At 49.0% G+C, this 27,826-nt stretch overlaps 1 protein-coding gene across 2 annotated transcripts in view; it reads left to right on the top strand.

The window, feature by feature from the left end:
- MAPKAP1 (MAPK associated protein 1) overlaps window positions 1-27,826 on the top strand; it is a 318,576-nt gene that overhangs the window by 35,801 nt on the left and 254,949 nt on the right. For both annotated transcript variants that reach the window (XM_063936818.1, XM_063936817.1), the window contains exon 2: window positions 15,336-15,654. In XM_063936818.1, coding sequence (XP_063792888.1) covers window positions 15,399-15,654 — 256 coding nt within the window. In that variant the 5' untranslated portion in view covers window positions 15,336-15,398. The remainder of the gene's footprint in view (window positions 1-15,335; window positions 15,655-27,826) is intronic.

The raw sequence follows: 27,826 nt of genomic DNA, 5'->3' as shown, positions 1-27,826 counted from the left end.
ATTTCGGCCCTGTCAATTTTCTTCCAGAAAGAACTAGCTTCACTACCTGAAGTTCAGACGTCTGTAAAAGGGGTACTGCATATACAGCCTCCTTTTGTGCCTCCAGTGGCACTTTGGGATCTCAATGTAGTTTTGGAGTTCCTAAAGTCACATTGGTTTGAACCACTTGAATCTGTGGAGTTAAAATATCTCACATGGAAAGTGGTCATGTTGTTGGCCCTGGCCTCAGCCAGGCACGTGTCAGAATTGGGGGCTTTATTCTGTAAAAGCCCTTATCTGATCTTCCATTCAGACAGGGCGGAATTGAGGACTCGTCCTCATTTTCTCCCTAAGGTGGTTTCAGTGTTTCATCTGAACCAACCTATTGTGGTACCTACGGCTACTAGTGACTTGGAGGACTCCAAGTTGTTGGACGTAGTCAGGGCCTTGAAAATATATGTTTCCAGGACGGCTGGAGTCAGGAAATCTGACTCGCTGTTACCCTGTATGCACCCAACAAGCTGGGTGCTCCTGCTTCTAAGCAGACTATTGCTCGTTGGATTTGTAGTACAATTCAGCTTGCACATTCTGTGGCAGGCCTGCCACAGCCAAAATCTGTAAAAGCCCATTCCACAAGGAAGGTGGGCTCATCTTGGGCGGCTGCCCGAGGGGTCTCGGCGTTACAACTTTGCCGAGCAGCTACTTGGTCAGGGGCAAACACGTTTGCTAAATTCTACAAATTTGATACCCTGGCTGAGGAGGACCTGGAGTTCTCTCATTCGGTGCTGCAGAGTCATCCGCACTCTCCCGCCCGTTTGGGAGCTTTGGTATAATCCCCATGGTCCTTACGGAGTTCCCAGCATCCACTAGGACGTCAGAGAAAATAAGAATTTACTTACCGATAATTCTATTTCTCGTAGTCCGTAGTGGATGCTGGGCGCCCATCCCAAGTGCGGATTGTCTGCAATACTTGTACATAGTTACTGTTACAAAAATCGGGTTATTATTGTTGTGAGCCATCTTTTCAGAGGCTCCTCTGTTATCATGCTGTTAACTGGGTTCAGATCACAGGTTGTACGGTGTGATTGGTGTGGCTGGTATGAGTCTTACCCGGGATTCAAAATCCTTCCTTATTGTGTACGCTCGTCCGGGCACAGTATCCTAACTGAGGCTTGGAGGAGGGTCATAGGGGGAGGAGCCAGTGCACACCAGGTAGTCCTAAAGCTTTACTTTTGTGCCCAGTCTCCTGCGGAGCCGCTAATCCCCATGGTCCTTACGGAGTTCCCAGCATCCACTACGGACTACGAGAAATAGAATTATCGGTAAGTAAATTCTTATTTTAATTACCTACCGGTAAATCCTTTTCTCGTAGTCAGTAGAGGATACTGGGCGCCCGCCCAGTGCTTCATTCTTCCTGCACTGTTACTTGGTTAAGTAATGTTGGTTCAGCCATTGCTGTTTCTGTTTCAAGTTTGGTTAGCTTGGCTTTCCTCTTGTGTGTGCTGGTTCGGAATCTCACCACTATCCTTATCTATCCTACTCTCGAAGTATGTCCGTCTCCTCGGGCACAGTTTCCTAGACTGAGTCTGGTAGGAGGGCCATAGAGGGAGGAGCCAGCCTACACTATCAAATTCTTATAGTGCCCATTGCTCCTAGTGGACCCGTCTATATCCATGGTACTAAATGGAACCCCAGTATCCTCTGTGGACTACGAGAAAAGGATTTACCGGTAGGTAATTAAAATTCTATTTTTTCCGGCCATCCTAATGGGATTGGCAAAAAAAAAATATCGCCCCCAATGATTTTTTGCTGAGAATTGGATACAGCCCTTAGTCTAATTGCTCTCTGCCTTTTCCCTTTCAAATAATAACACAGATCTGTTACCGCTAACATAATTACATGAGTGGACAGGTCATTGCCTGCCACAAGATCATCTCAATAAACTCCTGAAATACTGTTCTGCTGTGAGCAATCAGGGGCTCTTATTGGATGCAAGTTGTTCTTGTCCACCAGCTGCTTTTGTTTGTTCTTTCTAAAAACTGTAACCTAAATAAAGGTAACAAATAGTTATTAATTAGTATACAAGTAATAAGGCAGCTCTGCCCATGTGTTTGGATGAGGATGGTATCGGTATCCCGGCGCTTGTGATGCCTGCAGTCAGAATACAGACAATAGCATCCCAATGTGCAGGATAACGACACCTGGATGGTAAGTAGGCTAACTTTCCCCTCCTACCCACCTAACCTTTCCTGGTGGTACCTAAACCTAACCCCCCTCCCCGCAGCCTAACCCTGACCCTCCTCGGTGGTCCCTAACCCCTCTTCCCTGAACCCTAATCCTGACACTGCCCCCCCCCCCCCACAGCCTAACCGTCCCCCTGCAGTCTAAACCTGACACTCCACCTGCGCAACCTGCCTGACCCTAATGAGCCATAGCAAACTTATGTTCGGGATGCCGGCAGTCGGTATTCCTGCGCCGGTATGTTGGTCAATGTTGGGATTCTGGCGCCGGTATCCCAAACGCTGGTATCCTTACGAGATCCCTTTGGATTCATGGGCTGCATGTCTGCTATAACTCTGTGGGGGTGATCCAGTTGTTAACTCCCACGGCTACCACTAGGAGCAATCCTAAAATGGGGAGATTCAGTTGGAGCCTTGTTTAGACGCCTGTTAGCCGCGGTGATGACATTTCTTCTCGCAGCCTCCTGAGATGTGAGAAGAAATGTGTGCAAAAGTCTGTTGTTTGGGAGCGCTAAAATTTTTGAAACCTAGTGCTTTTAGGTGCATCAATACAAATGGGTGCCAAAACGAAGAAATAGTTGAATTGCTCTGTTGTGCGCCTATTCGTATAGAAGCCCAGCAGGAGTGCACAAAACATTTGAATACCCCCCCTCCCCCCCTCGAGTTTAGCCATTGTGGATCGATATTGGGTTCTTTTGTGTGTGGTCTGAGGGCAGATACAATTGGGTACCCTCTACATAGCCGTGATAAACGAGTTTTATGGTAAGAGCTTACCCTTGTTAAAACTCTTTCTGTGAGGTACACTGGGCTCCACAAGTCTGGACAATGGGGTGTAGAGTAGGATCTTGATCCGAGGCACCAACAGGCTCAAAGCTTTGACTGTTCCCAGAATGCACAGCGCCGCCTCCTATATCACCCCGCCTCTCAGCTCAGGAGCTCAGTTTAGTTAACCAGCCCAATGCAGTAGCAGGAAAAGAGACGACAACGGTTAGTAGCCACATACACCACACTCTCACAACAAGAGAAGTGTCAGCGGCTAATGCCATGTCCACCCAAAGAAGCTAAGTGCGTCAGGGTGGGCGCCTTGTGGAGCCCAGTGTACCTCGCAGAAAGTGTTTTAACAAGGGTAAGTTCTTACCATAAAACTCGTTTTCTGCTGCGAGGTACACTGGGCTCCACAAGTCTGAACAATGGGGATGTCCTAAAGCAGTTCCTTATGGGAGGGGACGCACTGTAGCGGGTACAAGAACCCGGCGTCCAAAGGAAGCATCCTGGGAAGCAGCAGTATCGAAGGCATAGAACCTTATGAACGTGTTCCCGGAGGACCATGTAGCCGCCTTGCACAATTGATCAAGGGTCGCACCACGTTGGGCCGCCCAAGAAGGTCCAACAGACCGAGTAGAATGGGCCGTAATGTGAACAGGAGCTGACAGACCAGCCTTCACATAAGCATGCGCAATCACCATTCTAATCCACCTGGCCAGGGTCTGCTTGTGAGCAGGCCAGCCACGTTTGTAAAATCCAAACAAAACAAAGAGAATCAGACTTTTGAATAGAAGCAGTTCTCTTCACATAGATACGGAGAGCCCGTACCACATCCAAAGACCGCTCTTTGGGAGACAAATAAGGAGAGACAAAAGCTGGAACCACAATCTCCTGATTAAGGTGGTACGAAGAAACGACCTTAGGTAAATATCCTGGACGAGTCCTAAGAACTGCCCGGTCACGGTGAAAAATCAGATATGGGGAACTACAAGACAAGGCACCCAAATCCAACACTCTTCTAGCAGAGGCAATAGCCAGCAAGAACACCACCTTAAGGGAAAGCCACTTAAGGTCGGCTGAACCAAGAGGTTCAAATGGAGGCTCCTGCAACGCCTCCTAAACCACCGACAAGTCCCAAGGAGCCACAGGTGGGACATAGGGAGGTTGGATACGCAACACACCCTGAGTGAAAGTATGAACATCAGGTAAAGTTGCAATTTTTCTCTGAAACCACACAGACAAGGCAGAAATATGAACCTTGAGGGAGGCCAGACGCAGGCCTAAATCTAGGTCCTGCTGTAGAAAAGCCAAAAGTTTGGCTGTACTAAACTTGGAAGCGTCATAATGGTTAGATGCGCACCAAACAAAGTAGGAATGCCAGACCCGATGGTAAATCCGAGCAGAGGCCGGTTTCCGGGCCCGCAACATAGTTTTAATGACCTCTTCAGAAAAACCCTTCGCTCTTAAGACGGAAGCTTCAAGAGCCACGCCATCAAAGACAGCCGGGCTAGGTGCTGGTAGACACAGGGGCTCTGAACGAGGAGGTCTGGGCATTGTAGAAGTGGACGCTCTGACGATAGACTTTGCAGGTCTGAGAACCAGTGCCGTCTGGGCCACGCCCGAGCTATGAGAAGCAGATTTCCTTTTTCTTGCTTGAACTTCCGAATTACCCTGGGTAGGAGTGACACCGGAGGGAACACGTACGGCAGCCGAAACCTCCATTGGCACTGCCAGCGCATCTACGAATGCTGCTTGAGGATCCCTAGTCCTTGCACCGAAGACCGGAACCTTGTGATTGTGTCGAGACGCCATCAGATCCAAATCTGGAAGACCCCACCTTTCCACGAGGAGTTGAAACACTTCTGGCATGCACGTCCTGACGACTGAGAAAGTCCGCTTCCCAATTCAGGACTCCCCGGAATGAATATTGCCGATATTGCCGGTAGATGGCGTTCTGCCCAACGTAGAATCCGTGAGGCTTCCTTCATTGCCAAACGGCTTCGAGTGCCGCCTTGATGATTTATGTAAGCCATTGTGGTGACGTTGTCCAACTGTACTTGAACAGGACGGTTCTGAATCAAATGCTGGGCTAGGTTCAACGCATTGAAGACCGCCCGCAATTCCAGAATGTTGATCGAGAGGAGAGATTCCTCCTTGGTCCACCGACCCTGCAAGGAGTGCTGCTCCAGCACCGCGCCCCAACCTCTTAGACTGGCATCTGTCGTCAACAGGACCCAGTTGGATATCCAGAAGTGACAACCTCTGCACAATTGTCGGTCCTGGAGCCACCAGAGCAGCGACAGATGGACCTCCGGAGTCAAAGAGATCATTTGAGACCTGATCCGGTGAGGCAGGCCGTCCCACTTGGCTAGAATCAGCTTCTGGAGGGGGCGAGAATGGAATTGAGCATACTCCAACATGTCGAATGCTGACACCATGAGGCCCAACACCTGCATTGCCGAATGTATCGACACTTGCGGACGAGAAAGGAAGCAACGAATCCTGTCCTGAAGTTTCAGGACTTTCTCCTGAGACAAGAACAACCTCTGGTTGTGAGTGTCCAACAGCGCTCCCAGATGCACCATGCTCAGAGCAGGGACCAGGGAGGATTTCTTCCAGTTGATGAGCCACCCGTGGGCTTGTAGAAACCGGACCGTCATATCCAGATGATACAGGAGAAGATCTGGGGAATTTGCCAGGATTAACAAGTCGTCCAGATACGGCAGTATCCTGACCCCTTGACGTCGGAGTACCACCGTCATCACCGCCATAACTTTGGTGAAGACTCGCTGAGCCGTTGTTAAACCAAAAGGTAACGCCCGAAACTGGTAATGGAGGTTGCCAATAGCGAACCTCAGGTATTGTTGATGTGACACTGCTATAGGAATATGCAGGCAAGCATCCTGTATGTCCAGGGAGACCATGTAGTCCCCAGGTTCCAAGGCCAGAACTGTAGAGCGAAGGGTTTCCATACGGAAATTGGAAACCTTCACAAACTTGTTCAGTGCCTTGAGGTTGAGAATGGGCCGGGAGGACCCTTTCGGTTTCAGGACTAGAAACAGCGGAGAATATTCCCTCCAGCCCCTCTGAGCAAGAGGCAGCTGTACTACAACTCCTGTATCCAGGAGGGTCTGTACCACCGAATGCAGAGTGTTTGCCTTTGTCTGGTCCGACGGGACGTCTGTCTGGCAAAATCGATGAGGGGGTCGGTTTTTGAAGGCTATGGCGTAACCTCGAGTGACGACTTCCCGTACCCAGGCATCTGAAGTGGTCTTCAACCATTCCTGGGTATACCCTGGAAGCCGGCCCCCCACCCTGGGATCCCCCAGGGGGAGGCCCGCCCTGTCATGCGGCAGGCTTATCGGTCTTGGCTGCTGGCTGACGGGCAGCCCAGGCTCTTTTGGGCTTCGGCTTACCAGGTTTGGAAGTGCGGGCCTGCTTATGGTACGCCTGACCTTTTGCTTTACCTGAAGGACGAAAGGGGCGAAAGGACGTGCCTTTGGCCTTCGACACAGAAGGAGCTGTATTGGGCAGACAGGCAGTTTTGGCAGTAGCCAAGTCAGCCACTATCTTATTTAAGTCCTCCCCAAACAGCATATCCCCCTTGAAAGGGAGTACCTCCAGGGTTTTTCTAGAGTCCAGATCCACAGTCCAGGATCTCAGCCACAATATCCTGCGAGCCAGGACTGACGTAGTAGAGGCCTTGGCTGCTAGGATACCAGCATCAGAAGCCGCCTCTTTAATATAGCGAGAAGCTGTGACAATATATGACAAGCATTGTCTAGCATGGTCAGAGGAGATTTCAGCTTCTAACTCCAAGGCCCATGCTTCAATAGCCTCTGCCGCCCATGTAGCTGCAATATTGGGCCTTTGTGCAGCACCCGTGAGGGTGTAAATCGCTTTTAGACAACCCTTGACACGTTTATCCGTAGGCTCTTTTAGAGACGTGACGGTAGTGACAGGTAGAGCTGAGGAAACCACCATCCTAGCCACATGTGAGTCTACTGGAGGAGGCGTTTCCCAATTTTTAAACGGCTCTGGTGCGAGGGGATAGCGAGCCAGCATCTTCTTTTGAGGCACAAACTTCGTACCCGGGTTTTGCCAGGGTTCCTGACGTATATCCACTAGGTGGTCAGAGTGAGGTAAAACTTGTTTAATCACCCTCTGACGCTTGAACCTATCTGGTTTCTTAGGAGGAACGGATGGCTCGGGATCATCCGTAATCTGCAGAATTAATTTAATAGCCTCCAAAAGATCAGGAACATCAACATGTGAACTACCCTCCCCATCAGCCATATCTGAGTCAGAACCTGTTGGGTCAGTGTATGTGCTGTCTTCATCAGACGAGGTGTCAGTGACAGCAGTGGATTGTGAGGAGACGAGCGCTCGCTTAGAGGACCTCTTGGACTTAGGCGAGCGTTGGTCAGACTTTTTAGTAGTCAGGGACTGGTTCAACTTCTTTAATTGAGCAGATAAATCGTCCGCCCACGGCGGGTTAGCTGCAGGGACCACATACGGTTGTACCGGCATTGGGGGTCCCATAGGGGGTGTTAGTTTATGAACTAGCATATGCAGAAGCGTGGAAAAAGTGTCCCACGGAGGGTTAGTATGTGCCTCCGTTGCCACAGTCCCACTGGGGGGCAAGGAGCCCCCAGAACCAGAGCCCACAGCTGCTATATTCTCCCCATATGTGCCTGTGGCTTCAGCAACACCAGCAGTGTGTTCCGCCCCAGAACCGTTACCCTCAGAAACAGACATGATATAACTTGCAGTATGAGGTAACACAGTACAATTATTAGCAGCACTTTATCCCTAAACCCAAACCCCTGCGCAGTGTAGTCAGCACTAGCAGAGATAAAGGAGAGATATGGTGACTAAATCACAGAGAAAAATACGTAATACAGTATGTCTTTGTGAAAATCCTATATTAAATAACACCTGACTCGCCAAGCCCCCTCAGGTTATAGAATATAGGGATAGCAAGTTGAGTGAAAGACACGAGATGGACACCACTCAGCTATCAATGCACACACAGATAGTCACAGTTTGTACAATGCAGAGGTTATTACAGACAGTAATACTGCACTGGACTAGCTTACACAGCTATATAGTCAATAGATATACATCCAGTTTCTTACTGTGTAGTGTTATATCACAGGGTAATTGTACTATAAACCCCTGACTAAATGCACTCTTTCTTAACTAACACTGACTAAAAAGGCAGGTAGAATACTTAAGTGTCATGTAAAGGCACAGCGCTGACAACCAGGCGGCTTTACATAGGAGGATTTGCCCAAGCAGTCCCAGGAACAGTGAGCTGAGGAGTAATGGCGCCGCAGACACTGACAAGGAGTGAGGAAAGACAGAGATGCAGCTCCAGGGTGGGAACACTTGCTAGAAATGGCGCCCTGGGGAGGGGCTTCAGGTCTAAGCCTTATCCCCCTTGCTGGCAAAACCACTGGGTACTGTGGGCGATATTAAAATCGGCTTTAAGAGAAAACCTGACCTGCGCCCATGCCCTGGTGATCTAGTGGGATCGCCTGTACTGCCACAGTGTCCACCGCCAGCGCACGCTGCCCGCCTCCCACTGACCGTGCCGGATCGCGATGAAGACCGGGTCCCGCGAGCGGGACCCACTTACCACCTCCCGAAGCGCGGCCACGCAATCCTGGAGAGCCCCAGCCGTGTGTACCTAACGTGAAGTAAACCGGAGCCTCCGCTGTAGGTACCCGGCAACCAGGGCTCGGGAGTGTACAGCGCCACTGGGGAGAGCTGGAGCTGCAGCAGTGAATGTCACAAAACATTTACCACCGCTGCTGCCCTTGAAGTCTTCACTTTTTACCTCATAAAAAGCTTTTTTCAGGGCTGCTTACTGCAGCACCAACTGACAAACTGAGCTCCTGTGCTGAGAGGCGGGGTGATATAGGAGTTGGCGCTGTGCATTCTGGGAACAGTCAAAGCTTTGAGCCTGTTGGTGCCTCGGATCAAGATCCTACTCTACACCCCATTGTCCAGACTTGTGGAGCCCAGTGTACACCGCAGCAGAAAAATAACTTCACCCAATGGTAGCATGTATAATGCATGTAGAGTTGTTTGTGGGCCCAAATCACCAGTGGTGAGACACAACCCTGTATATATTTGTACAATGTTTACTACATCCAGGAGAGTGATAGCTGGTCCAAGAGGCTAGGTAAAATGATTTTGCTATACATGAACCGTGGCATTTGTGTGACAGCAATGTTGGGATACAAGCTCAGACGCATACGTCCATGTAATCAGAATTTACTGAATTATAACCAATGATCTGAAACCTCACTATCATTACAGATATTATGTACAAGCATTTATAAATATATTAATATCAATTTCTCTATCGTCCTAGTGGATGCTGGGGTTCCTGAAAGGACCATGGGGAATAGCGGCTCCGCAGGAGACAGGGCACAAAAGTAAAGCTTTTCCGATCAGGTGGTGTGCACTGGCTCCTCCCCCTATGACCCTCCTCCAGACTCCAGTTAGATTTTTGTGCCCGGCCGAGAAGGGTGCAATTCTAGGTGGCTCTCCTAAAGAGCTGCTTAGAGAAAGTTTAGCTTAGGTTTTTTATTTTACAGTGAGTCCTGCTGGCAACAGGATCACTGCAACGAGGGACTGAGGGGAGAAGAAGTGAACTCACCTGCGTGCAGGATGGATTGGCTTCTTGGCTACTGGACATCAGCTCCAGAGGGACGATCACAGGTACAGCCTGGATGGTCACCGGAGCCGCGCCGCCGGCCCCCTTGCAGATGCTGAAGTTAGAAGAGGTCCAGAATCGGCGGCTGAAGACTCTGACAGTCTTCTAAAGGTAGCGCACAGCACTGCAGCTGTGCGCCATTTTCCTCTCAGCACACTTCACACACTGTCACTGAGGGTGCAGGGCGCTGGGGGGGGGCGCCCTGGGAGGCAAATGTAAACCTATATACTGGCTAAAAATACCTCACATATAGCCCCCAGAGGCTATATGGAGATATTTAACCCCTGCCAAACTTCACTAAAGAGCGGGAGACGAGCCCGCCGGAAAAGGGGCGGGGCCTATCTCCTCAGCACACAGCGCCATTTTTTCTCTAACAGAAAGGCTGGAGAGAAGGCTCCCAGGCTCTCCCCTGCACTGCACTACAGAAACAGGGTTTAAACAGAGAGGGGGGCACTAATTGGCGATATAAATATATATATAAAGATGCTATTAGGGAGAAACACTTATATAAGGTTGTCCCTATGTAATTATAGCGTTTTTTGGTGTGTGCTGGCAAACTCTCCCTCTGTCTCTCCAAAGGGCTAGTGGGGTCCTGTCCTCTGTCAGAGCATTCCAGGTGTGTGTGCTGTGTGTCGGTACGTGTGTGTCGACATGTATGAGGACGATGTTGGAGGAGGCGGAGAAATTGCCTGTAATAGTGATGTCACTCTCTAGGGAGTCGACACCGGAATGGATGGCTTATTTAGGGAATTACGTGAAAATGTCAACACGCTGCAAGGTCGGTTGACGACATGAGACGGCCGACAAACAATTAGTACCGGTCCAGGCGTCTCAGAAACACCGTCAGGGTTTTTTTTTAAAAAACGCCCATTTACCTCAGTCGGTCGACACAGACACAGACACGGACACTGAATCCAGTGTCGACGGTGAATAAACAAACGTATTCCTCATTAGGGCCACACGTTAAGGGCAATGAAGGAGGTGTTACATATTTCTGATACTACAAGTACCACAAAAAAAAAAGGGTATTATGTGGGAGTGAAAAAACTACCTGTAGTTTTTCCTGAATCAGATAAAATAAAATGAAGTGTGTGATGATGCGTGGGTTTACCCCGATAGCAAATATTGGCGTTATACCCTTTCCCGCCAGAAGTTAGGGCGCGTTGGGAAACACCCCTTAGGGTGGATAAGGCGCTCACACGCTTATCAAGTGGCGTTACCGTCTCCAGATACGGCCGCCCTCAAGGAGCCAGCTGATAGGCAGCTGGAAAAATATCCTAAAAAGTATATACACACATACGGTGGTTATACTGCGACCAGCGATCGCCATCAGCCTGGAGATGCAGTGCTGGGTTGGCTTGGTCGAATTCCCTGACTAAAAATATTTTATTGATATAGAGCATTTAATAGGATGCATTCTATATATATGTATGCGAGATGCACAGAGGGATATTTGCACTCTGGCATCAAGATAAGTGCGTTGTCCATATCTCCCAGAAGATGTCATGGACACGACAGTGGTCAGGTGATACAGATCCCATACGGCACATGGAAGTATTGCCGTATAAAGGGAAGGAGTTATTTGGGGTCGGTCCATCGGACCTGGGGGCCACGGCTACAGCTGGGAAATCCAACCTTTTTACCCCAAGTTACATCTCAGCAGAAAAAGACACTGTCTTTTCAGCCTCAATCCTTCCGTTTCCCATGTGGGCAAGCGGGCAAAAGGCCAGTCATATCTGCCCAGACATAGAGGAAAGGGAAGTAGACTGCAGCAGGCAGCCCCTTCCCAGGAAAAGAAGCCCTCCACCGCGTCTGCCAAGTCCTCAGCGTGACGCTGGGGCCGTGCAAGCGGACTCAGGTGAGGTGGGGGGTTAGTCTCGAGTCTCAGCGCGCAGTGGGATCACTCGCAAGTTGACCCCTAGATCGTACAAGTATTATCCCAGGGGTACAGATTGGAGAGTCGAGACATTTTTTCCTCGCAGGTTCCTGAAGCCTGCTTTACCAACGGCTCCCTCCGACAGGGAGGCAGTATTGGGAAAAAATTCACAAGCTGTATTTCCAGCAGGTGATAATCAAAGTACCCCTCCTACAACAAGGAAAAGGGTATTAGTCTTCCACACTATATTGTGGTACTGAAGCCAGACGGCTTGGTGAGACATAGTCTAAATCTGAAATCTTTGAACACTTACATAAAAAGGTTCAAATCAAGATGGAGTCACTCAGAGCAGTGATAGAGAACCGGAAAAAAGGGGACTATATGGTGTCCCTGGACATCAAGGATTACCTCCATGTCCAAATTTGCCCTTCTCAACAAGGGTACCTCTGGTTCGTGATACAGAACTGTCAATATCCGTTTCAGACGCTGCCGTTGAATTATCCACGGCACCCCGGGCCTTTACCAAGGTAATGGCCGAAAAGATGATTCTTAAAAGAAGAAAGGCATCTTAATTATCCCTTACTTGGACGATATCCTGAAAGGGGCAAGTTTCCAGAGAACAGTTGGAGGTCGGAAAAGAACTATCTAAAGTAGTTCTACGACAGCACGAGTGGATTCTAAATATTCCAAAAATCGCAGCTGTTTTCCGATGATACGTCTGCTGTTCCTAGGAATGATTCTGGGCATAGTCCAGAAAGAGGTATTTCTCCTGGAGGGGAAAGCCAGGGAGTTATCCGACCTAGTCAGAAACCTCCTAAAACCAGGCCAAGTATCAGTGCATCAATGCACATGAGTCCTGGGAAAAATGGTGGCTTCTTACGAAGCGATTCCATTCGGCAGATCTCACGCAAAAACTTTTCAGGGGGATTTGCGGGACGAATGGTCCGGATCGCATCTTCAGATGCATTAGCGGATAACCCTGTCTCCAAGGACAAGGGTGTCTCTTCTGTGGGGGCTGCAGAGTGCTCATCTTCTAGAGGGCAGCACGTTCAGCATTCAGGACTGTGTTCTGGTGACCACGGATGCCAGTCTGAGAGGCTGGGGAACAGTCACACAGGGAAGAAATTTCCAAGGAAGTGTGGTCAAGTCTGGAGATTTCTCTCCACATGAATATACTGGAGCTAAGGGCAATTTACGATGCTCTGAGCCTAGGAAGACCTCTGCTTCAAAGTCAACCGGTGCTGATCCAGTAGGACATCATCATGGCAGTCGCCCACGTAAACAGACGGGGCGGCACAAGAAGCAGGAGGGCAATGACAGCAAGGATTCTTCGCTGGGCGAAAAATCATGTGATAACACTATCAGCAGTGTTCATTCCGGGAGTGGACAACTAGGAAGATTTCCTCAGCATGAATGAATTCCACCCGGAAAAGTGGGAACTTCATCTGGAAGTTTCCACATGTTTGTAAACCGTTGGGAAAGACCAAAGGTGGTTATGATGGCGTCCCACATGAAGCGCCAGGTCTAGAGACCCTCAGGCAATAGCTGGGACGCTCTGGTAACACCGTGGGTGTACCAGTCGGTGTATGTGTTCCCTCCTCTGCCTTTCATACGCAGTGTATGGAGAATGATAGGAAGGAGAGGAGTAAGAACTATACTCGTGGCTCCGGTTTGGCCAAGAAGAACTTGGTACCCGGAACTTCAAGAGATACTAGAAAGGATCTTGATTCAGCAAGAATCATGTCTGTTCCATGACTTACCGCAGCCGCGTTGACGGGTGAACGCCGGATCCTAAGGGAAAAAGGCATTCCGGAAGAGGTCATCCCTACCCTGGTCAGAGCCAGGAAGGAGGTGACCGCACAACATTATCACTGCTTAGGTGAAAATGTGTTCCATGGTGTGAGGCCAGGAAGGCTCCACGGAAGAATTTCAACTAGGTTAATTCCTACATTTCCTGCAAACAGGAGTGTATATGGGTCTCAAATTGGGGTCCATTAAGGTTCAAATTTCGACCGGTCGATTTTCTTCCAGAAAGAAATTGGCTTCAGTTCCTGAAGTCCAGAAGTTGTTAAGGGAGTACTGCATATACAACCCCCTTTTGATGTCTCCAGTGGCACTGGGCGATCTCAACGTAGTTTGGGATTCCTAAAATCACATTGGTTTAAACAACTCAAATCTGTGGATTTGATATATCTCACATGGAAAGCGACCATGCTGTTGGTCCTGGCCTCGGCCAGGCGAGTGTCAGAATTGGCGGCTTTATCTCACAAAGCCATATCTGATTGTCCATTCGGACAGAGCAAAGCTGTGGACTCGTCCCCAGTTTCTCCCTAAGGTGGTGTCAGCGTTTCACCTGAACCAGCTTATTGTGGTACCTGCGGCTACTAGGGACTTGGAGGACTCCAAGTTGCTGGATGTTGTCAGGGCCCTGAAAATATAGTTTCCAGGTCGGCTGGAGTCAGGAAATCTGACTTGCTGTTTATCCTGTATGCACCCAACAAGCTGGGTGCTCCTGCTTCTAAGCAGACTATTGCTCGTTGGATTTGTAGTACAATTCAGCTTGCACATTCTGTGGCAGGCTTGCCACAGCAAAAAATATGTAAATGCCCATTCCACAAGGAAGGTGGGCTCATCTTGGGCGGCTGCCCGAGGGGTCTCGGCATTACAACTCTGCCGAGCAGCTACGTGGTCGGGGGAGAACACGTTTGTAAAATTCTACAAATTTGATACCCTGGCAAAAAGAGGACCTGGAGTTCTCTCATTCGGTGCTGCAGAGTCATCCGCACTCTCCCGCCCGTTTGGGAGCTTTGGTATAATCCCCATGGTCCTTTCAGGAACCCCAGCATCCACTAGGACGATAGAGAAAATAAGAATTTACTTACCGATAATTCTATTTCTCGGAGTCCGTAGTGGATGCTGGGCGCCCATCCCAAGTGCGGATTATTCTGCAATACTTGTACATAGTTATTGTTACAAAAATCGGGTTATTGTTGTAGGAAGCCGTCTTTCAGAGGCTCCTTTTGTTATCATACTGTTAACTGGGTTTAGATCACAAGTTGTACGGTGTGATTGGTGTGGCTGGTATGAGTCTTAACCGGGATTCAAAATTCCTCCCTTATTGTGTACGCTCGTCCGGGCACAGTACCTAACTGGAGTCTGGAGGAGGGTCATAGGGGGAGGAGCCAGTGCACACCACCTGATCGGAAAAGCTTTACTTTTGTGCCCTGTCTCCTGCGGAGCCGCTATTCCCCATGGTCCTTTCAGGAACCCCAGCATCCACTACGGACTCCGAGAAATAGAATTATCGGTAAGTAAATTCTTATTATTACGTGCTTATAGGGCAAATTAACCCTCTGCCCGACCTTGGGTGAGATTCTGAGATGTACACACATGTATTCGCAGCTGCGAATGTGTATTTTGCGTGCAGCATTTGCATATTCTCGCACAGACGGAGGGTCTGTGCGAGAATATGCAAATGCCGCACGCAAAATATCCAAAAGTCTTTGTACACAGCCACTGGGATCTGCAAAGCTGCTGGTGGGCGTCTTAGTACAAATCCTGGTGGCTTTATTATTATTTATCTTCCGGAAACATTAAATAATACAATGTCTACAGTGGTGCTGTTCATATAGTCTTTCCTGACCATATAAATTTACTATTTCAAATCTAAGACCCAAAACGTTAGGTTACACCAAATACGGCGCTGCTATAAAACCACCCATCACCTTATATTCTGTTTGCTTTCCAGGAATCTACTGTTATGGATTACTGGATCCTTTGGTGAGAGACCCGTGTACCACGGGAGAAGGATATGGCTTTTCTGGACAATCCCTTGATTATCTTGGCCCATATCCGCCAGTCCCACGTGACCAGCGATGACACAGGCATGTGTGAGATGGTTCTCATTGACCATGATGTGGATCTAGAGAAACTTTACCCATCGTCCGTTTCCGGAGAGAATATCTCGCAGCCACAAGGGAATGGAGAGACTCAAAGCTACATTTACTCCCAGTCTGTGGATATTACATCTAGCTGGGACTTTGGTATAAGAAGGAGATCGAACACAGGTAACAAATAGATGTCTGAGGATTTAACTGAAGTTACACCTATAAATGCTTAGACATACTATGCCAGAATTTTCCTATAAATGTGTTGGGTTGGTTGTTTTTACAACTTACTGATTGCTTGGTTTGTGGTTTTAGTAAAATTGTGCAAGTATTCATTGATTTTCTCTTTTATGTTGTCCTCTGTGGCCACTGCTCAATTTTTTTCATTTTTAAGGTTATTATATTCTATTTATACTTGTCCAGTGTATATTGCATAGAACCTGTACCCAATCAGATCCTCAGAATATTCAGTGCTGATTTTGTTCGAGGCTGTGATTTGTCTACTCTAGCAATTGTTTTGAGGCTGGTACTGTATGTAACAGGAGCAGTGTCATGATGTCAGGATGGGAATAGAGGCAAGCAAGAACCCGAAGCCAGATAGTAGAATAGAGTGCATCCGGAAAGTATTCACAGCGCTTCACTTTTTCCACATTTTGTTATGTTACAGCCTTATTCCAAACTGGAATAAACTCATTTTTTCCCTCAAAATTCTGCCCATAATGACAACGTGAAGGAAGTTTTTTTTGAGATTTTTGCAAATTTATTAAAAATAAAAAACTAAGAAATCACATGTACATAAGTATTCACAGCCTTTGCCATGAAGCTCAAAATTTAGCTCAGGTGCATCCTGTTTCCACTGATCATCCTTGGGATGTTCCTATAGCTTAATTGGAGTCTACCTGTGGTAAATTCAGTTGATTGGACATGATTTGGAAAGGCACACACCTGTCTATATAAGGTCCTACATTTGACAGTGCATGTCTGAGCACAGACAAAGCATGAAGCCAAAAGAATTGTCTGTAGACCTCCAAGACCGGATTATCTCTAGGCACAAATCTGGGGAAGGGTACAGAAAAACATCTGCTGCTTTGAAGGTCCCAATGAGCACAGTGGCCTCCATCATCCGTAAATGGAAGAAGTTCGGAACCACCAGGACTCTTCCTAGAGCTGGCCAGCTGTCTAAACTGAGCGATCGGGTAGAAGGGCCCTAGTCAGAGAGATGACCAAGAACCCGATGTTCACTCTGTCAGAGCTACAGCATTGCTCTGTGGAGAGAGGAGTACCTTCCAGAAGGACAACCATCTCTGCAGCAATCCACCAATCAGGCCTGTATGGTAAAGTGGCCAAACGGAAACCACTCCTTAGTAAAAAATCACATGGCAGCCCGCCTGGAGTTTGCCAAAATGCACCTGAAGGACTCTCAGACCATGAGAAATAAAATTCTCTGGTCTGATGAGACAAAGATTGAACTCTCTGGCATGAATGCCAGGCGTCATGTTTGGAGGAAACCAGGCACTGCTCATCACCAGGCCAATACCATCCCTACAGTGAAGCATGGTGGTGGCAGCAGCATCATGCAGTGGGGATGTTTTTCAGTGGCAGGAACTGGGAGACTAGTCAGCCTAGAGGGAAAGATGAATGCAGCAATGTACAGAGACTCCCTGGATGAAAACCTGCTCCAGAGCACTCTTGACTTCAGACTGGGGCGATGGTTCATCTTTCAGCAGGAAAACGACCCTAAGCACACAGCCAAGATATCAAAGTAGTGGCTTCAGGACAACTCCGTGAATGTCCTTGAGTGGCCCAGCCAGAGCTCAGACTTGAATCCGATTGAACATCTCTGGAGAGACCTGAAAATGGCTGTGCTCTGAAGCTTCCCATCCAGCCTGACTGAGCTTAAGAGGTGCTGCAAAAAGGAATGGGCGAAACTGCCCAAAGATAGGTGTGCCAAGCTTGTGGCATCATATTCGAAAAGATTTGAGGTTGTAATTGCTGTCAAAGGTGCATCAACAAAGTATTGAGCAAAAACTGTGAATACTTATGTAAATGTGATTTCTTAGTTTTTTATTTTTAATACATTTGCAAAAATCTCAAAAAACCTTTTTCACGTTGTCATTATAGCATATTGTGTGTAGAATTTTGAGGGAAAAAATGAATTTATTCCATTTTGGAATAAGGCTGTAACATAACAAAGGGGGTGATTCCGAGTTGTTCGCTCGCTAGCTGCTTTTAGCAGCATTGCACACGCTAAGCCGCCGCCCTCTGGGAGTGTATCTTAGCTTAGCAGAAGTGCCAACGAATGATTAGCAGAATTGCGAATAGAAATTTCTTAGCAGTTTCTGAGTAGCTCCAGACTTACTCAGCCATTGCGACCAGCTCAGTCCTTTTCGTTCCTGATTTGACGTCACAAACACACCCAGCGTTTGCCCAACCACTCCCCCGTTTCTCCAGCCACTCCTGCGTTTTGCAACTCGAACGCCTGCGTTTTTCCGCACACTCCCATAAAACGGCCAGTTTCCGCCCAGAAACACCCACTTCCTGTCAATCACGCTACGATCAGCACAGCAATGAAAAAGCTTCGTTATGCCGTGAGTAAAAAACCTAACTTTTGTGTAAAATAACTAAGCGCATGCGCTCTGCGAACCTTGCGCATGCGCAGTAAGCGACTAATTGCAGTATAGCGAAAATCGTCAACGAGCGAACAACTCTGAATTACCTCCAAAATGTGGAAAAAGTGAAGCGCTGCGAATGCTTTCTGGATACACTGTATGCAGGGTCCCCTAACAGCACATAGTAATGACGGTAGGCTCCTATTAAGCTGGTGCCATACGCACCATAATAAGAAATGGAGGTAAAACATCCATCTTGTTCCTTTCTGTTAGCGCTGTCCTTGGCGTTTGGCAGGTTTTGGGGTGGTGAGATAATATGCTGCTCTGTACAGCACTGAAGGCCATCTGCCCTTACCAGTTTTCTCTTACGTCCTAGAGGATGCTGGGGACTCCGTAAGGACCATAGGGATAGACGGGCTCTGCAGGAGACATGGGCACTTTAAGAAAGACTTTAGGTATGGGTGTGCACTGGCTCCTCCCTCTAAGCCCCTCCTCCAGACTTGGTTTGATACAGTGCCCAGAGGAGACTCTCCTGAGTTTCCTGTCAGAACGTATTTTAGTTAGGTTTTTTATTTTCAGGGAGCCTGCTGGCAACAGACTCCCTGCATCGAGGGACTGAGGAGAGAGAAACAGACCTACTTCTGTGAGTTTCAAGGTTCTGTTTCTTAGGCTACTTGACACCATTAGCTCCAGAGGGATTGGTACGCAGGTCTCACCCTCGCTGTCCGTCCCAGAGCCGCGCCGCCGTCCTCCTCGCAGAGCCGGAAGATAGAAGCCGGGTGAGTATGAGAAGAAAAAAAGACTTCAGAGGCGGCAGAAGACTTCTTGATCTTCACAGAGGTAACGCACAGCAGTAAAGCTGTGCGCCATTGCTCCCATACACCTCACACACCGCAGTCACTGTAAGGGTGCAGGGCGCAGGGGGGGCGCCTGGGCAGCATTTAAACCTCTCCTTTGGCAAAAATACATATATACATGTACAGCTGGGCACTGTACATATATATATATATATATATATATATATATATAAGAGCCCCCGCCAGTTTTTTAAGATTTTTGAGCGGGACAGAAGCCCGCCGCCGAGGGGACGGGGCTTCTCCCTCAGCACTCACCAGCGCCATTTTCTCCACAGCACAGCGCTGAGAGGAAGCTCCCCGGACTCTCCCCTGCTTACTCACGGTGACAGAAGGTTTTCAAGAGGGGGAAGGGGGGGGCACATAATTGGCGCATATACATATAAAAGGCGCTACTGGGTAAATATTTTGTGTTTGTTCCTGGGTCATATAGTGCTGGGGTGTGTGCTGGCATACTCTCTCTCTGTCTCTCCAAAGGGCCTGGTGGGGAAACTGTCTTCAGATAAGAGTTTCCCTGTGTGTGTGGTGTGTCGGTACGCGTGTGTCGACATGTCTGAGGTAGAAGGCTCGCCTAGGGAGGAGGGGGAGCGTATGAATGTGAGGTCTCAGTCGGCAGCGCCGACACCTGACTGGATGGATATGTGGAGTGTTTTAAGTGCTAATGTAAATTTATTGCACAAAAGATTAGACAAAGCTGAAGCTAGGGAACAGTCAGGGAGTCAACCCATGTCTATCCCTATGTCGCAGGGACCTTCGGTGTCTCAAAAGCGCCCACTATCCCAAATAGGAGACACAGATACCGACACGGATTCTGACTCCAGTGTCGACTACGATGATGCAAAGTTACAGCCAAAAGTGGCTAAATGTATTCGTTATATGATTATTGCAATAAAAGATGTTTTACATATCACAGAGGAACCCCCTGTCCCTGACACGAGGTTACACATGTATAAGGGAAAGAAACCTGAGGTAACTTTTCCCTCCTCACATGAGTTGAACGAATTATGTGAAAAAGCTTGGGAATCTCCAGACAAAAAACTGCAGATTCCCAAAAGGATTCTTATGGCGTATCCTTTCCCGCCAACGGACAGGATACGGTGGGAATCCTCCCCTAGGGTAGACAAAGCATTGACACGCTTTATCAAAAAAGATTCCTTATCAGCGGAAATTGAGACCCTAAATAAGGATACCATTTTATTGACCCTAGGGCATATAAAAGATGCTGTCTTATATATGAGAGATGCTCAAAGAGACATTAGTCTACTGGGTTCCAGAATAAACGCTATGTCTATTTCTGCTAGGCGAGTCTTATGGACCCGGCAGTGGACAGGTGATGCCGACTCAAAGAGGCATATGGAGGTTTTGCCTTACAAGGGTGAGGAATTGTTTGGGGAAGGTCTCTCGGACCTCGTCTCCACAGCTACGGCAGGTAAATCGAATTTTTTGCCTTATGTTCCCTCAAAGCTTAAGAAAGCGCCACATTATCAAATGCAGTCCTTTCTTTCAAATAAAAGCAAAAGAACACAGCTAGTTTCCAGGAACAGAAGTCCTCCCCGGCCTCTGCAAAATCTACCGCATGACGCTGGGGCTCCGCTGAGGGAGTCCGCCCCAGTGGGGGCACGTCTTCGACTTTTCAGCCACATCTGGGTTCACTCACAGGTGGATCCCTGGGCAATGGAAATTGTTTCTCAGGGACACAAGCTGGAATTCGAAGAGGTGCCTCCTCGCCGATTTTTCAAATCGGCTCTACCGACTTCTCCCCTAGAAAGGGAGATAGTGTTAAATGCTATTCACAAATTGTGTCTTCAACAAGTGGTGGTCGAGGTTCCCCTGCTTCAAAGAGGGAAGGGATACTACTCAACTCTGTTTGTAGTCCCGAAACCGGACGGTTCTGTCAGACCCATTTTGAATTTAAAATCCATTAACCTATACTTAAAACGGTTCAAGTTTAAGATGGAATCGCTCAGAGTGGTCATCGCCAGCCTGGAAGGGGGGGATTTTATGGTATCTCTGGACATAAAGGATGCATACCTCCATGTTCCCATTTATCCACCTCACCAGGCGTACCTGAGATTTGCGGTACAGGATTGTCATTACCAATTTCAGACGTTGCCGTTTGGGCTTTCCACGGCCCTGAGGATTTTCACCAAGGTAATGGCGGAAATGATGGTGCTCCTGCGCAAGCAGGGTGTCACAATTATCCCATACTTGGACGATCTCCTCATAAAAGCGAGATCACGAGAGAAGTTACTGAACAGCGTGTCACTTTCACTGAAGGTGTTACAGCAACACGGCTGGATTCTCAATATCCCGAAGTTGCAGCTGGTTCCTACGACTCGTCTGACCTTCTTGGGCATGATTCTGGACACAGACCAGAAAAGGGTTTTTCTTCCGATAGAAAAAGCTCAGGAACTCATGACTCTAGTCAAGAACCTATTGAAGCCAAAACAAGTGTCAGTACATCATAGCACTCAAGTCCTGGGAAAGATGGTGGCAACATACGAAGCCATTCTCTTCGGCAGGTTCCATGCAAGGACTTTTCAATGGGACCTATTGGACAAGTGGTCTGGGTCACATCTACAAATTCATCAGCTGATCACCCTGTCCCCCAGAGCCAGGGTATCTCTCCTGTGGTGGCTGCAGAGTGCTCACCTTTTAGAAGGCCGCAGGTTTGGCATTTAGGACTGGATCCTGGTGACCACGGACGCGAGCCTCAGAGGGTAGGGAGCAGTCACACAGGGAAGAAACTTCCAAGGACTTTGGACAAGTCAAGAGACTTGTCTTCACATCAATATCCTGGAACTGAGGGCCATATACAACGCCCTACGTCAAGTGGAGAACTTACTTCGCGACCAACCAGTTCTGATCCAGTCAGACAACATCACCGCAGTGGCTCATGTAAACCGCCAAGGCGGCACAAGAAGCAGAGTGGCCATGGCGGAAGCCACCAGGATTCTTCGCTGGGCGGAAAATCATGTAAGCGCACTGTCAGCAGTGTTCATTCCGGGAGTGGACAACTGGGAAGCAGACTTCCTCAGCAGACACGACCTGCATCCAGGAGAGTGGCGACTTCATCAGGAAGTCTTCGCACAGATTGCAAGTCAGTGGGGACTGCCCCAGATAGACATGATGGCGTCCCGCCTCAACAAAAAGCTACAGAGGTATTGCGTCAGATCAAAAGACCCTCAGGCGGTAGCAGTAGATGCCCTAGTGACACCGTGGGTGTTCCAGTCGGTCTATGCGTTTCCTCCTCTTCCTCTCATACCCAAGGTGTTGAAATTAATAAGAAAAAGAGGAGTGAGAACAATTCTCATTGTTCCAGATTGGCCACGAAGGACCTGGTATCCGGATCTGCTGGAAATGCTCACGGGAGATCCGTGGCCTCTTCCTCTTGCAACAGGGGCCCTGTCTGTTCCAAGACTTACCGCATGACGGCATGGCGGTTGAACGCTGGATCCTAGCGGAAAAGGGCATTCCGGATGATGTCATTCCTACTCTGATAAAGGCTAGGAAAGACGTGACAGCGAAACATTATCACCGGATATGGCGCAAATATGTTTCTTGGTGTGAGGCCAGGAATGCTCCTACAGAATAATTCCATCTGGGCCGTTTCCTTCACTTCCTACAGACTGGAGTGAATTTGGGCCTAAAATGAGGCTCCATTAAGGTTCAGATTTCGGCCTTATCCATTTTCTTTCAAAAAGAATTGGCTTCTCTCCCAGAAGTACAGACTTTTGTGAAGGGAGTGCTGCATATTCAGCCTCCTTTTATACCTCCGGTGGCGCCTTGGGACCTTAACGTGGTGTTGAGTCTCCTTAAGTCGCACTGGTTTGAACCACTTCAAACGGTGGAGTTAAAATATCTCACTTGGAAGGTGGTGATGTTATTAGCCTTGACTTAGGCTAGGCGAGTGTCGGAATTGGCGGCTTTTTCTCATAAAAGCCCCTATCTGGTTTTCCATATGGATAGGGCGGAATTGCGGACCCGTCCTCAGTTCTTGCCTAAGGTGGTGTCATCTTTTCATATGAACCAACCTATTGTGGTGCCTGTGGCTACGCGAGACTTGGAGGATTCAGAGTCCCTTGATGTAGTCAGGGCTTTAAAAATTTACGTGGCCAGAACGGCTAGAGTCAGAAAAACAGAAGCACTGTTTGTCCTATATGCAGCCAACAAGGTTGGCGCCCCTGCTTCAAAGCAGACTATTGCTCGCTGGATCTGTAACACGATTCAGCAGGCGCATTCTACGGCTGTATTGCCGTTACCAAAATCGGTCAAGGCCCATTCTACTAGGAAGGTGGGCTCGTCTTGGGCGGCTGCCCGAGGGGTCTCGGCACTACAACTGTGCCGAGCTGCTACTTGGTCGGGTTCAAACACCTTTGCAAAGTTCTATACGTTTGATACCCTGGCTGAGGAGGACCTCCTGTTTGCTCAATCGGTGCTGCAGAGTCATCCGCACTCTCCCGCCCGTTTGGGAGCTTTGGTATAATCCCCATGGTCCTTACGGAGTCCCCAGCATCCTCTAGGACGTAAGAGAAAATAAGATTTTAAACCTACCGGTAAATCTTTTTCTCGTAGTCCGTAGAGGATGCTGGGCGCCCGTCCCAAGTGCGGACTACTTCTGCGAGACTTGTATATAGTTTTGCTTACATAAGGGTTATGTTATAGTTTCATCAGTTTTGGACTGATGCTACGTTGTTTTTTCATACTGTTAACTGTTTAATGGATACACAAGTTACACGGTGTGATTGGTGTGGGCTGGTATGAATCTTGCCCTTGGATTAACAAAAATCCTTTCCTCGTACTGTCCGTCTCCTCTGGGCACAGTTTCTCTGACTGAGGTCTGGAGGAGGGGCATAGAGGGAGGAGCCAGTGTACACCCATACCTAAAGTCTTTCTTAAAGTGCCCATGTCTCCAGCGGAGCCCGTCTATCCCCATGGTCCTTACGGAGTCCCCAGCATCCTTTACGGACTACGAGAAAAAGATTTACCGGTAGGTTTAAAATCTTATTTTTTCTCCCAATCCTTTGAAAAGAGATTTATAGAAAAGCTTGTGTACATCCACTATATCCTTGAGCAGACGGTACGGTAGCGCTCATTCAAGTTAATAAATAAATATATGCAGAGAAGGGGTGTGTGGCCTGGCTGGCAATTGAGGAGGCTGCCTTTCTGATGAGCTCCTGCCTGATCCCTTACAAAAAGGAGACTGGGTGCATTTCAGGAGCTCTCCTGAGTTTCCTGTAAGAATGCATTTTTGTTAGGTTTTTTTATTTTCAGGGAGCCTGCTGGCAACAGACTCGAGGGACTGAGGAGAGAGAAACAGACCCACTTCTCTGAGTTCAGGGCTCTGTTTCTTAGGCTACTGGACACCATTAGCTCCAGAGGGATCGGTACGCAGGTCTCACCCTTGCCGTCCGTCCTAGAGCCGCGCCGCCGTCCTCCTCGCAGAGCCGGAAGAAAGAAGCCGGGTGAGTATGTGAGGAAAAGACCCATCTGAGGCGGCAGAAGACACCTGAATCTTCACTGAGGTAACGCACAGCACTGCAGCTGTGCGCCATTGCTCCCCTTCACCTCACACACTCCGGTCACTGTAAGGGTGCAGGGCGCAGGGGGGGGCGCCCTGGGAAGCAATTTAAACCTCTCTTATGGCACAGATGTATATATACACGTACAGCTGGGCACTGTACATGTATAAAAAGAGCCCCCGTCATGTATTGAAAAAATTGAGTGGGACAGAAGCCCGCCGCCGAGGGGGCGGGGCTTCTCCATCAGCACTCACCAGCGCCATTTTTCTCCACAGCATCGCTGAGAGGAAGCTCCCCGGACTCTCCCCTGCTTGACACACGGTGACAGAGGGTTTCAAAGTAGAGGGGGGCACATAATTGGCGCAGATACATAAAACAGCGGTACTGGGTAAACATTAATTTACTGTGTTATTCCTGGGTCATATAGCGCTGGGGTGTGTGCTGGCATACTCTCTCTCTGTCTCTCCAAAGGGCCTGGTGGGGAACCTGTCTTCAGAAAAGAGCTTCCCTGTGTGTGTGGTGTGTCGGTACGTGTGTGTCGACATGTCTGAGGTTGAGGGCTCACCTAAGGAGGAGGGGGAGTTTATGAATGTTAGGTCTCCGTCGGCTGTGCCGACGCCGGACTGGATGGATATGTGGAATGTTTTAAGTGCAAATGTTAATTTATTGCACAAAAGGCTAGACAAAGCCGAAGCTGGGGCACAGTCAGGGAGTCAACCCATGCCTGTCCCTATGTCGCCGGGACCTTCGGGGTCTCAGAAGCGCCCACTATCCCAAATAGTTGACACAGATACCGACATGGATTCAGACTCCAGTGTCGATTACGATGATACAAAATTACAGCCAAAGGCTAAAGGTATTCGATATATGATTATCGCAATAAAAGATGTGTTGCATATCACTGAGGAACCCCATGTCCCTGACACGAGGGTACACATGTATAAAGGAAAGAAACCTGAGATCTCCTTCCCCTCTTCACATGAGCTGAACAAAGTATGTGAAAAAGCGTGGGAAACTCCAGACAAAAAACTGCAGATTCCCAAAAGGATCCTAACAGCGTATCCTTTCCCGTCGCAGGACAGGATACGGTGGGAATCCTCCCCTAGGGTGGACAAGGCCTTGACGCGCTTATCAAAAAAGATAGCACTTCCATCCCAAGATACGGCTACTCTCAAGGATCCTGCTGACCGCAAGCAGGAGGTTGCCCTGAAGTCCATTTACACACATTCTGGTACGTTACTCAGACCGGCTATTGCTTCGGCCTGGGTTTGTAGTGCGGTAGCAGCATGGACAGATTCCTTATCAACAGATATTGAGAGGGATACCATTTTATTGACCCTAGGGCATATAAAAGATGTGGTCTTGTATATGAGGAATGCTCAAAGAGACATTAGTTTACGATATCGATATCTGTGTCAACCATTTTGGATAGTGGGCGCTTCTGAGACCCTGACGGCCTCTGCACTGTAGGATCAGGCATGGGCTGAGACCCCGACTGTCCCAAGGCATCAGCTTTATCCAACCTTTTATGTAAGGAGTTTACATTATCATTTAACACCTTCCACATATCCATCCAATCAGGTGTCGGTGCCGTCGGCGGAGACACCTCATTCATCTGTACTTGCTCTGCCTCCACATAGCCCTCTTCGTCAAACATGTTGACACACGCGTACCGACACACCACACACACAGGGGATGCTCTATATGAGGACAGGACCCCCACAAGGCCTTTTGGAGAGACGGAGAGAGAGTATGCCAGCACACACCCCAGCGCTATATGACCCAGGAATCACACAGTAACTTAGTGTTTACCCAGTAGCTGCTGTATATATATTAAATGCGCTAAATTTATGTGCCCCCCCTCTCTTTTTACCCTTTCTACCGTGAGTCTGCAGGGGAGAGCCTGGGGAGCTTCCTCTCAGCGGAGCTGTGGAGAGAAAATGGCGCTGGTGAGTGCTGAGGAAGAAGGCCCCGCCCCCTCAGCGGCGGGCTTCTGTCCCGCTATTTTGTGTAAAATTAATGGCAGGGGCTCATGCATATAACAGTGTCCAACTGTATATATGCTGCTTTTGCCAGGAGGTATCTAATTGCTGCCCAGGGCGCCCCCCCCCCCCCTGCGCCCTGCACCCTACAGTGACCGGAGTGTGTGGGTTAGTGTGGGCGCAATGGCGCACAGCTGCAGTGCTGTGCGCTACCTCATATGAAGACAGGAGTCTTCTGCCGCCGATTTTGACGTCTTCTTTCTTCAACCCGCCGGCTTCTGACTTCTGGCTCTGCGAGGGGGACGGCGGCACGGCTCCGGGAACGGACGACAAGGTCAGGTCCTGTGTTCGATCCCTCTGGAGCTAATGGTGTCCAGTAGCCTAAGAAGCGCAACCTAGCCGCAGTTAGTAGGTTTGCTTCTCTCCCCTCAGTCCCACGTAGCAGAGAGTCTGTTGCCAGCAGAAGCTCTCTGAAAATAAAAAACCTAACTAAAATACTTTCTTATTAGCAAGCTCAGGAGAGCTCACTAAAAGCACCCAGCTCTGGCCGGGCACAGATTCTAACTGAGGTCTGGAGGAGGGGCATAGAGGGAGGAGCCAGTGCACACCAGTAGTACTAAATCTTTCTTAGAGTGCCCAGTCTCCTGCGGAGCCCGTCTATTCCCCATGGTCCTTACGGAGTCCCCAGCATCCACTAGGACGTTAGAGAAAATTTAATTGGTTCCCTGGCCACTATAGATAGGAGGTAATTCTTTCAAACAATTGAATCACTTCTTCTCAGTTCACTGGCCCTTCTCCACAGCGTGACCCAGTCAGTCCACTGGCTATGCTCCACAGCGTGACCCAGTCAGTCCACTGGCTATGCTCCACAGCGTGACCCAGTCAGTCCACTGGCTATGCTCCACAGCGTGACCCAGTCAGTCCACTGGCTATGCTCCACAGCGTGACCCAGTCAGTCCACTGGCTATGCTCCACAGCGTGACCCAGTCAGTCCACTGGCTATGCTCCACAGCGTGACCAAGACAGTCCACTGGCTATGCTCCGCAGCGTGACCCAGACAGTCCACTGGCTATGCTCCGCAGCGTGACCCAGACAGTCCACTGGCTATGCTCCGCAGCGTGACCCAGACAGTCCACTGGCTATGCTCCGCAGCGTGACCCAGACAGTCCACTGGCTATGCTCCGCAGCGTGACCCAGACAGTTCACTGGCTATGCTCCGCAGTGTTACCCAGTCAGTCCACTGGCTATGCTCCACAGCGTGACCCAGTCAGTCCACTGGCTATGCTCCACAGCGTGACCCAGTCAGTCCACTGGCTATGCTCCACAGCGTGACCCAGTCAGTCCACTGGCTATGCTCCACAGCGTGACCAAGACAGTCCACTGGC

Source organism: Pseudophryne corroboree, chromosome 8 (assembly GCF_028390025.1).
Source record: "Pseudophryne corroboree isolate aPseCor3 chromosome 8, aPseCor3.hap2, whole genome shotgun sequence".
Classification (NCBI taxonomy): Eukaryota; Metazoa; Chordata; class Amphibia; order Anura; family Myobatrachidae; genus Pseudophryne; species Pseudophryne corroboree.
The sequence above is the reverse complement of the archived record's forward strand: the minus strand, read 5'-3'. Positions and strand labels throughout refer to the sequence as shown.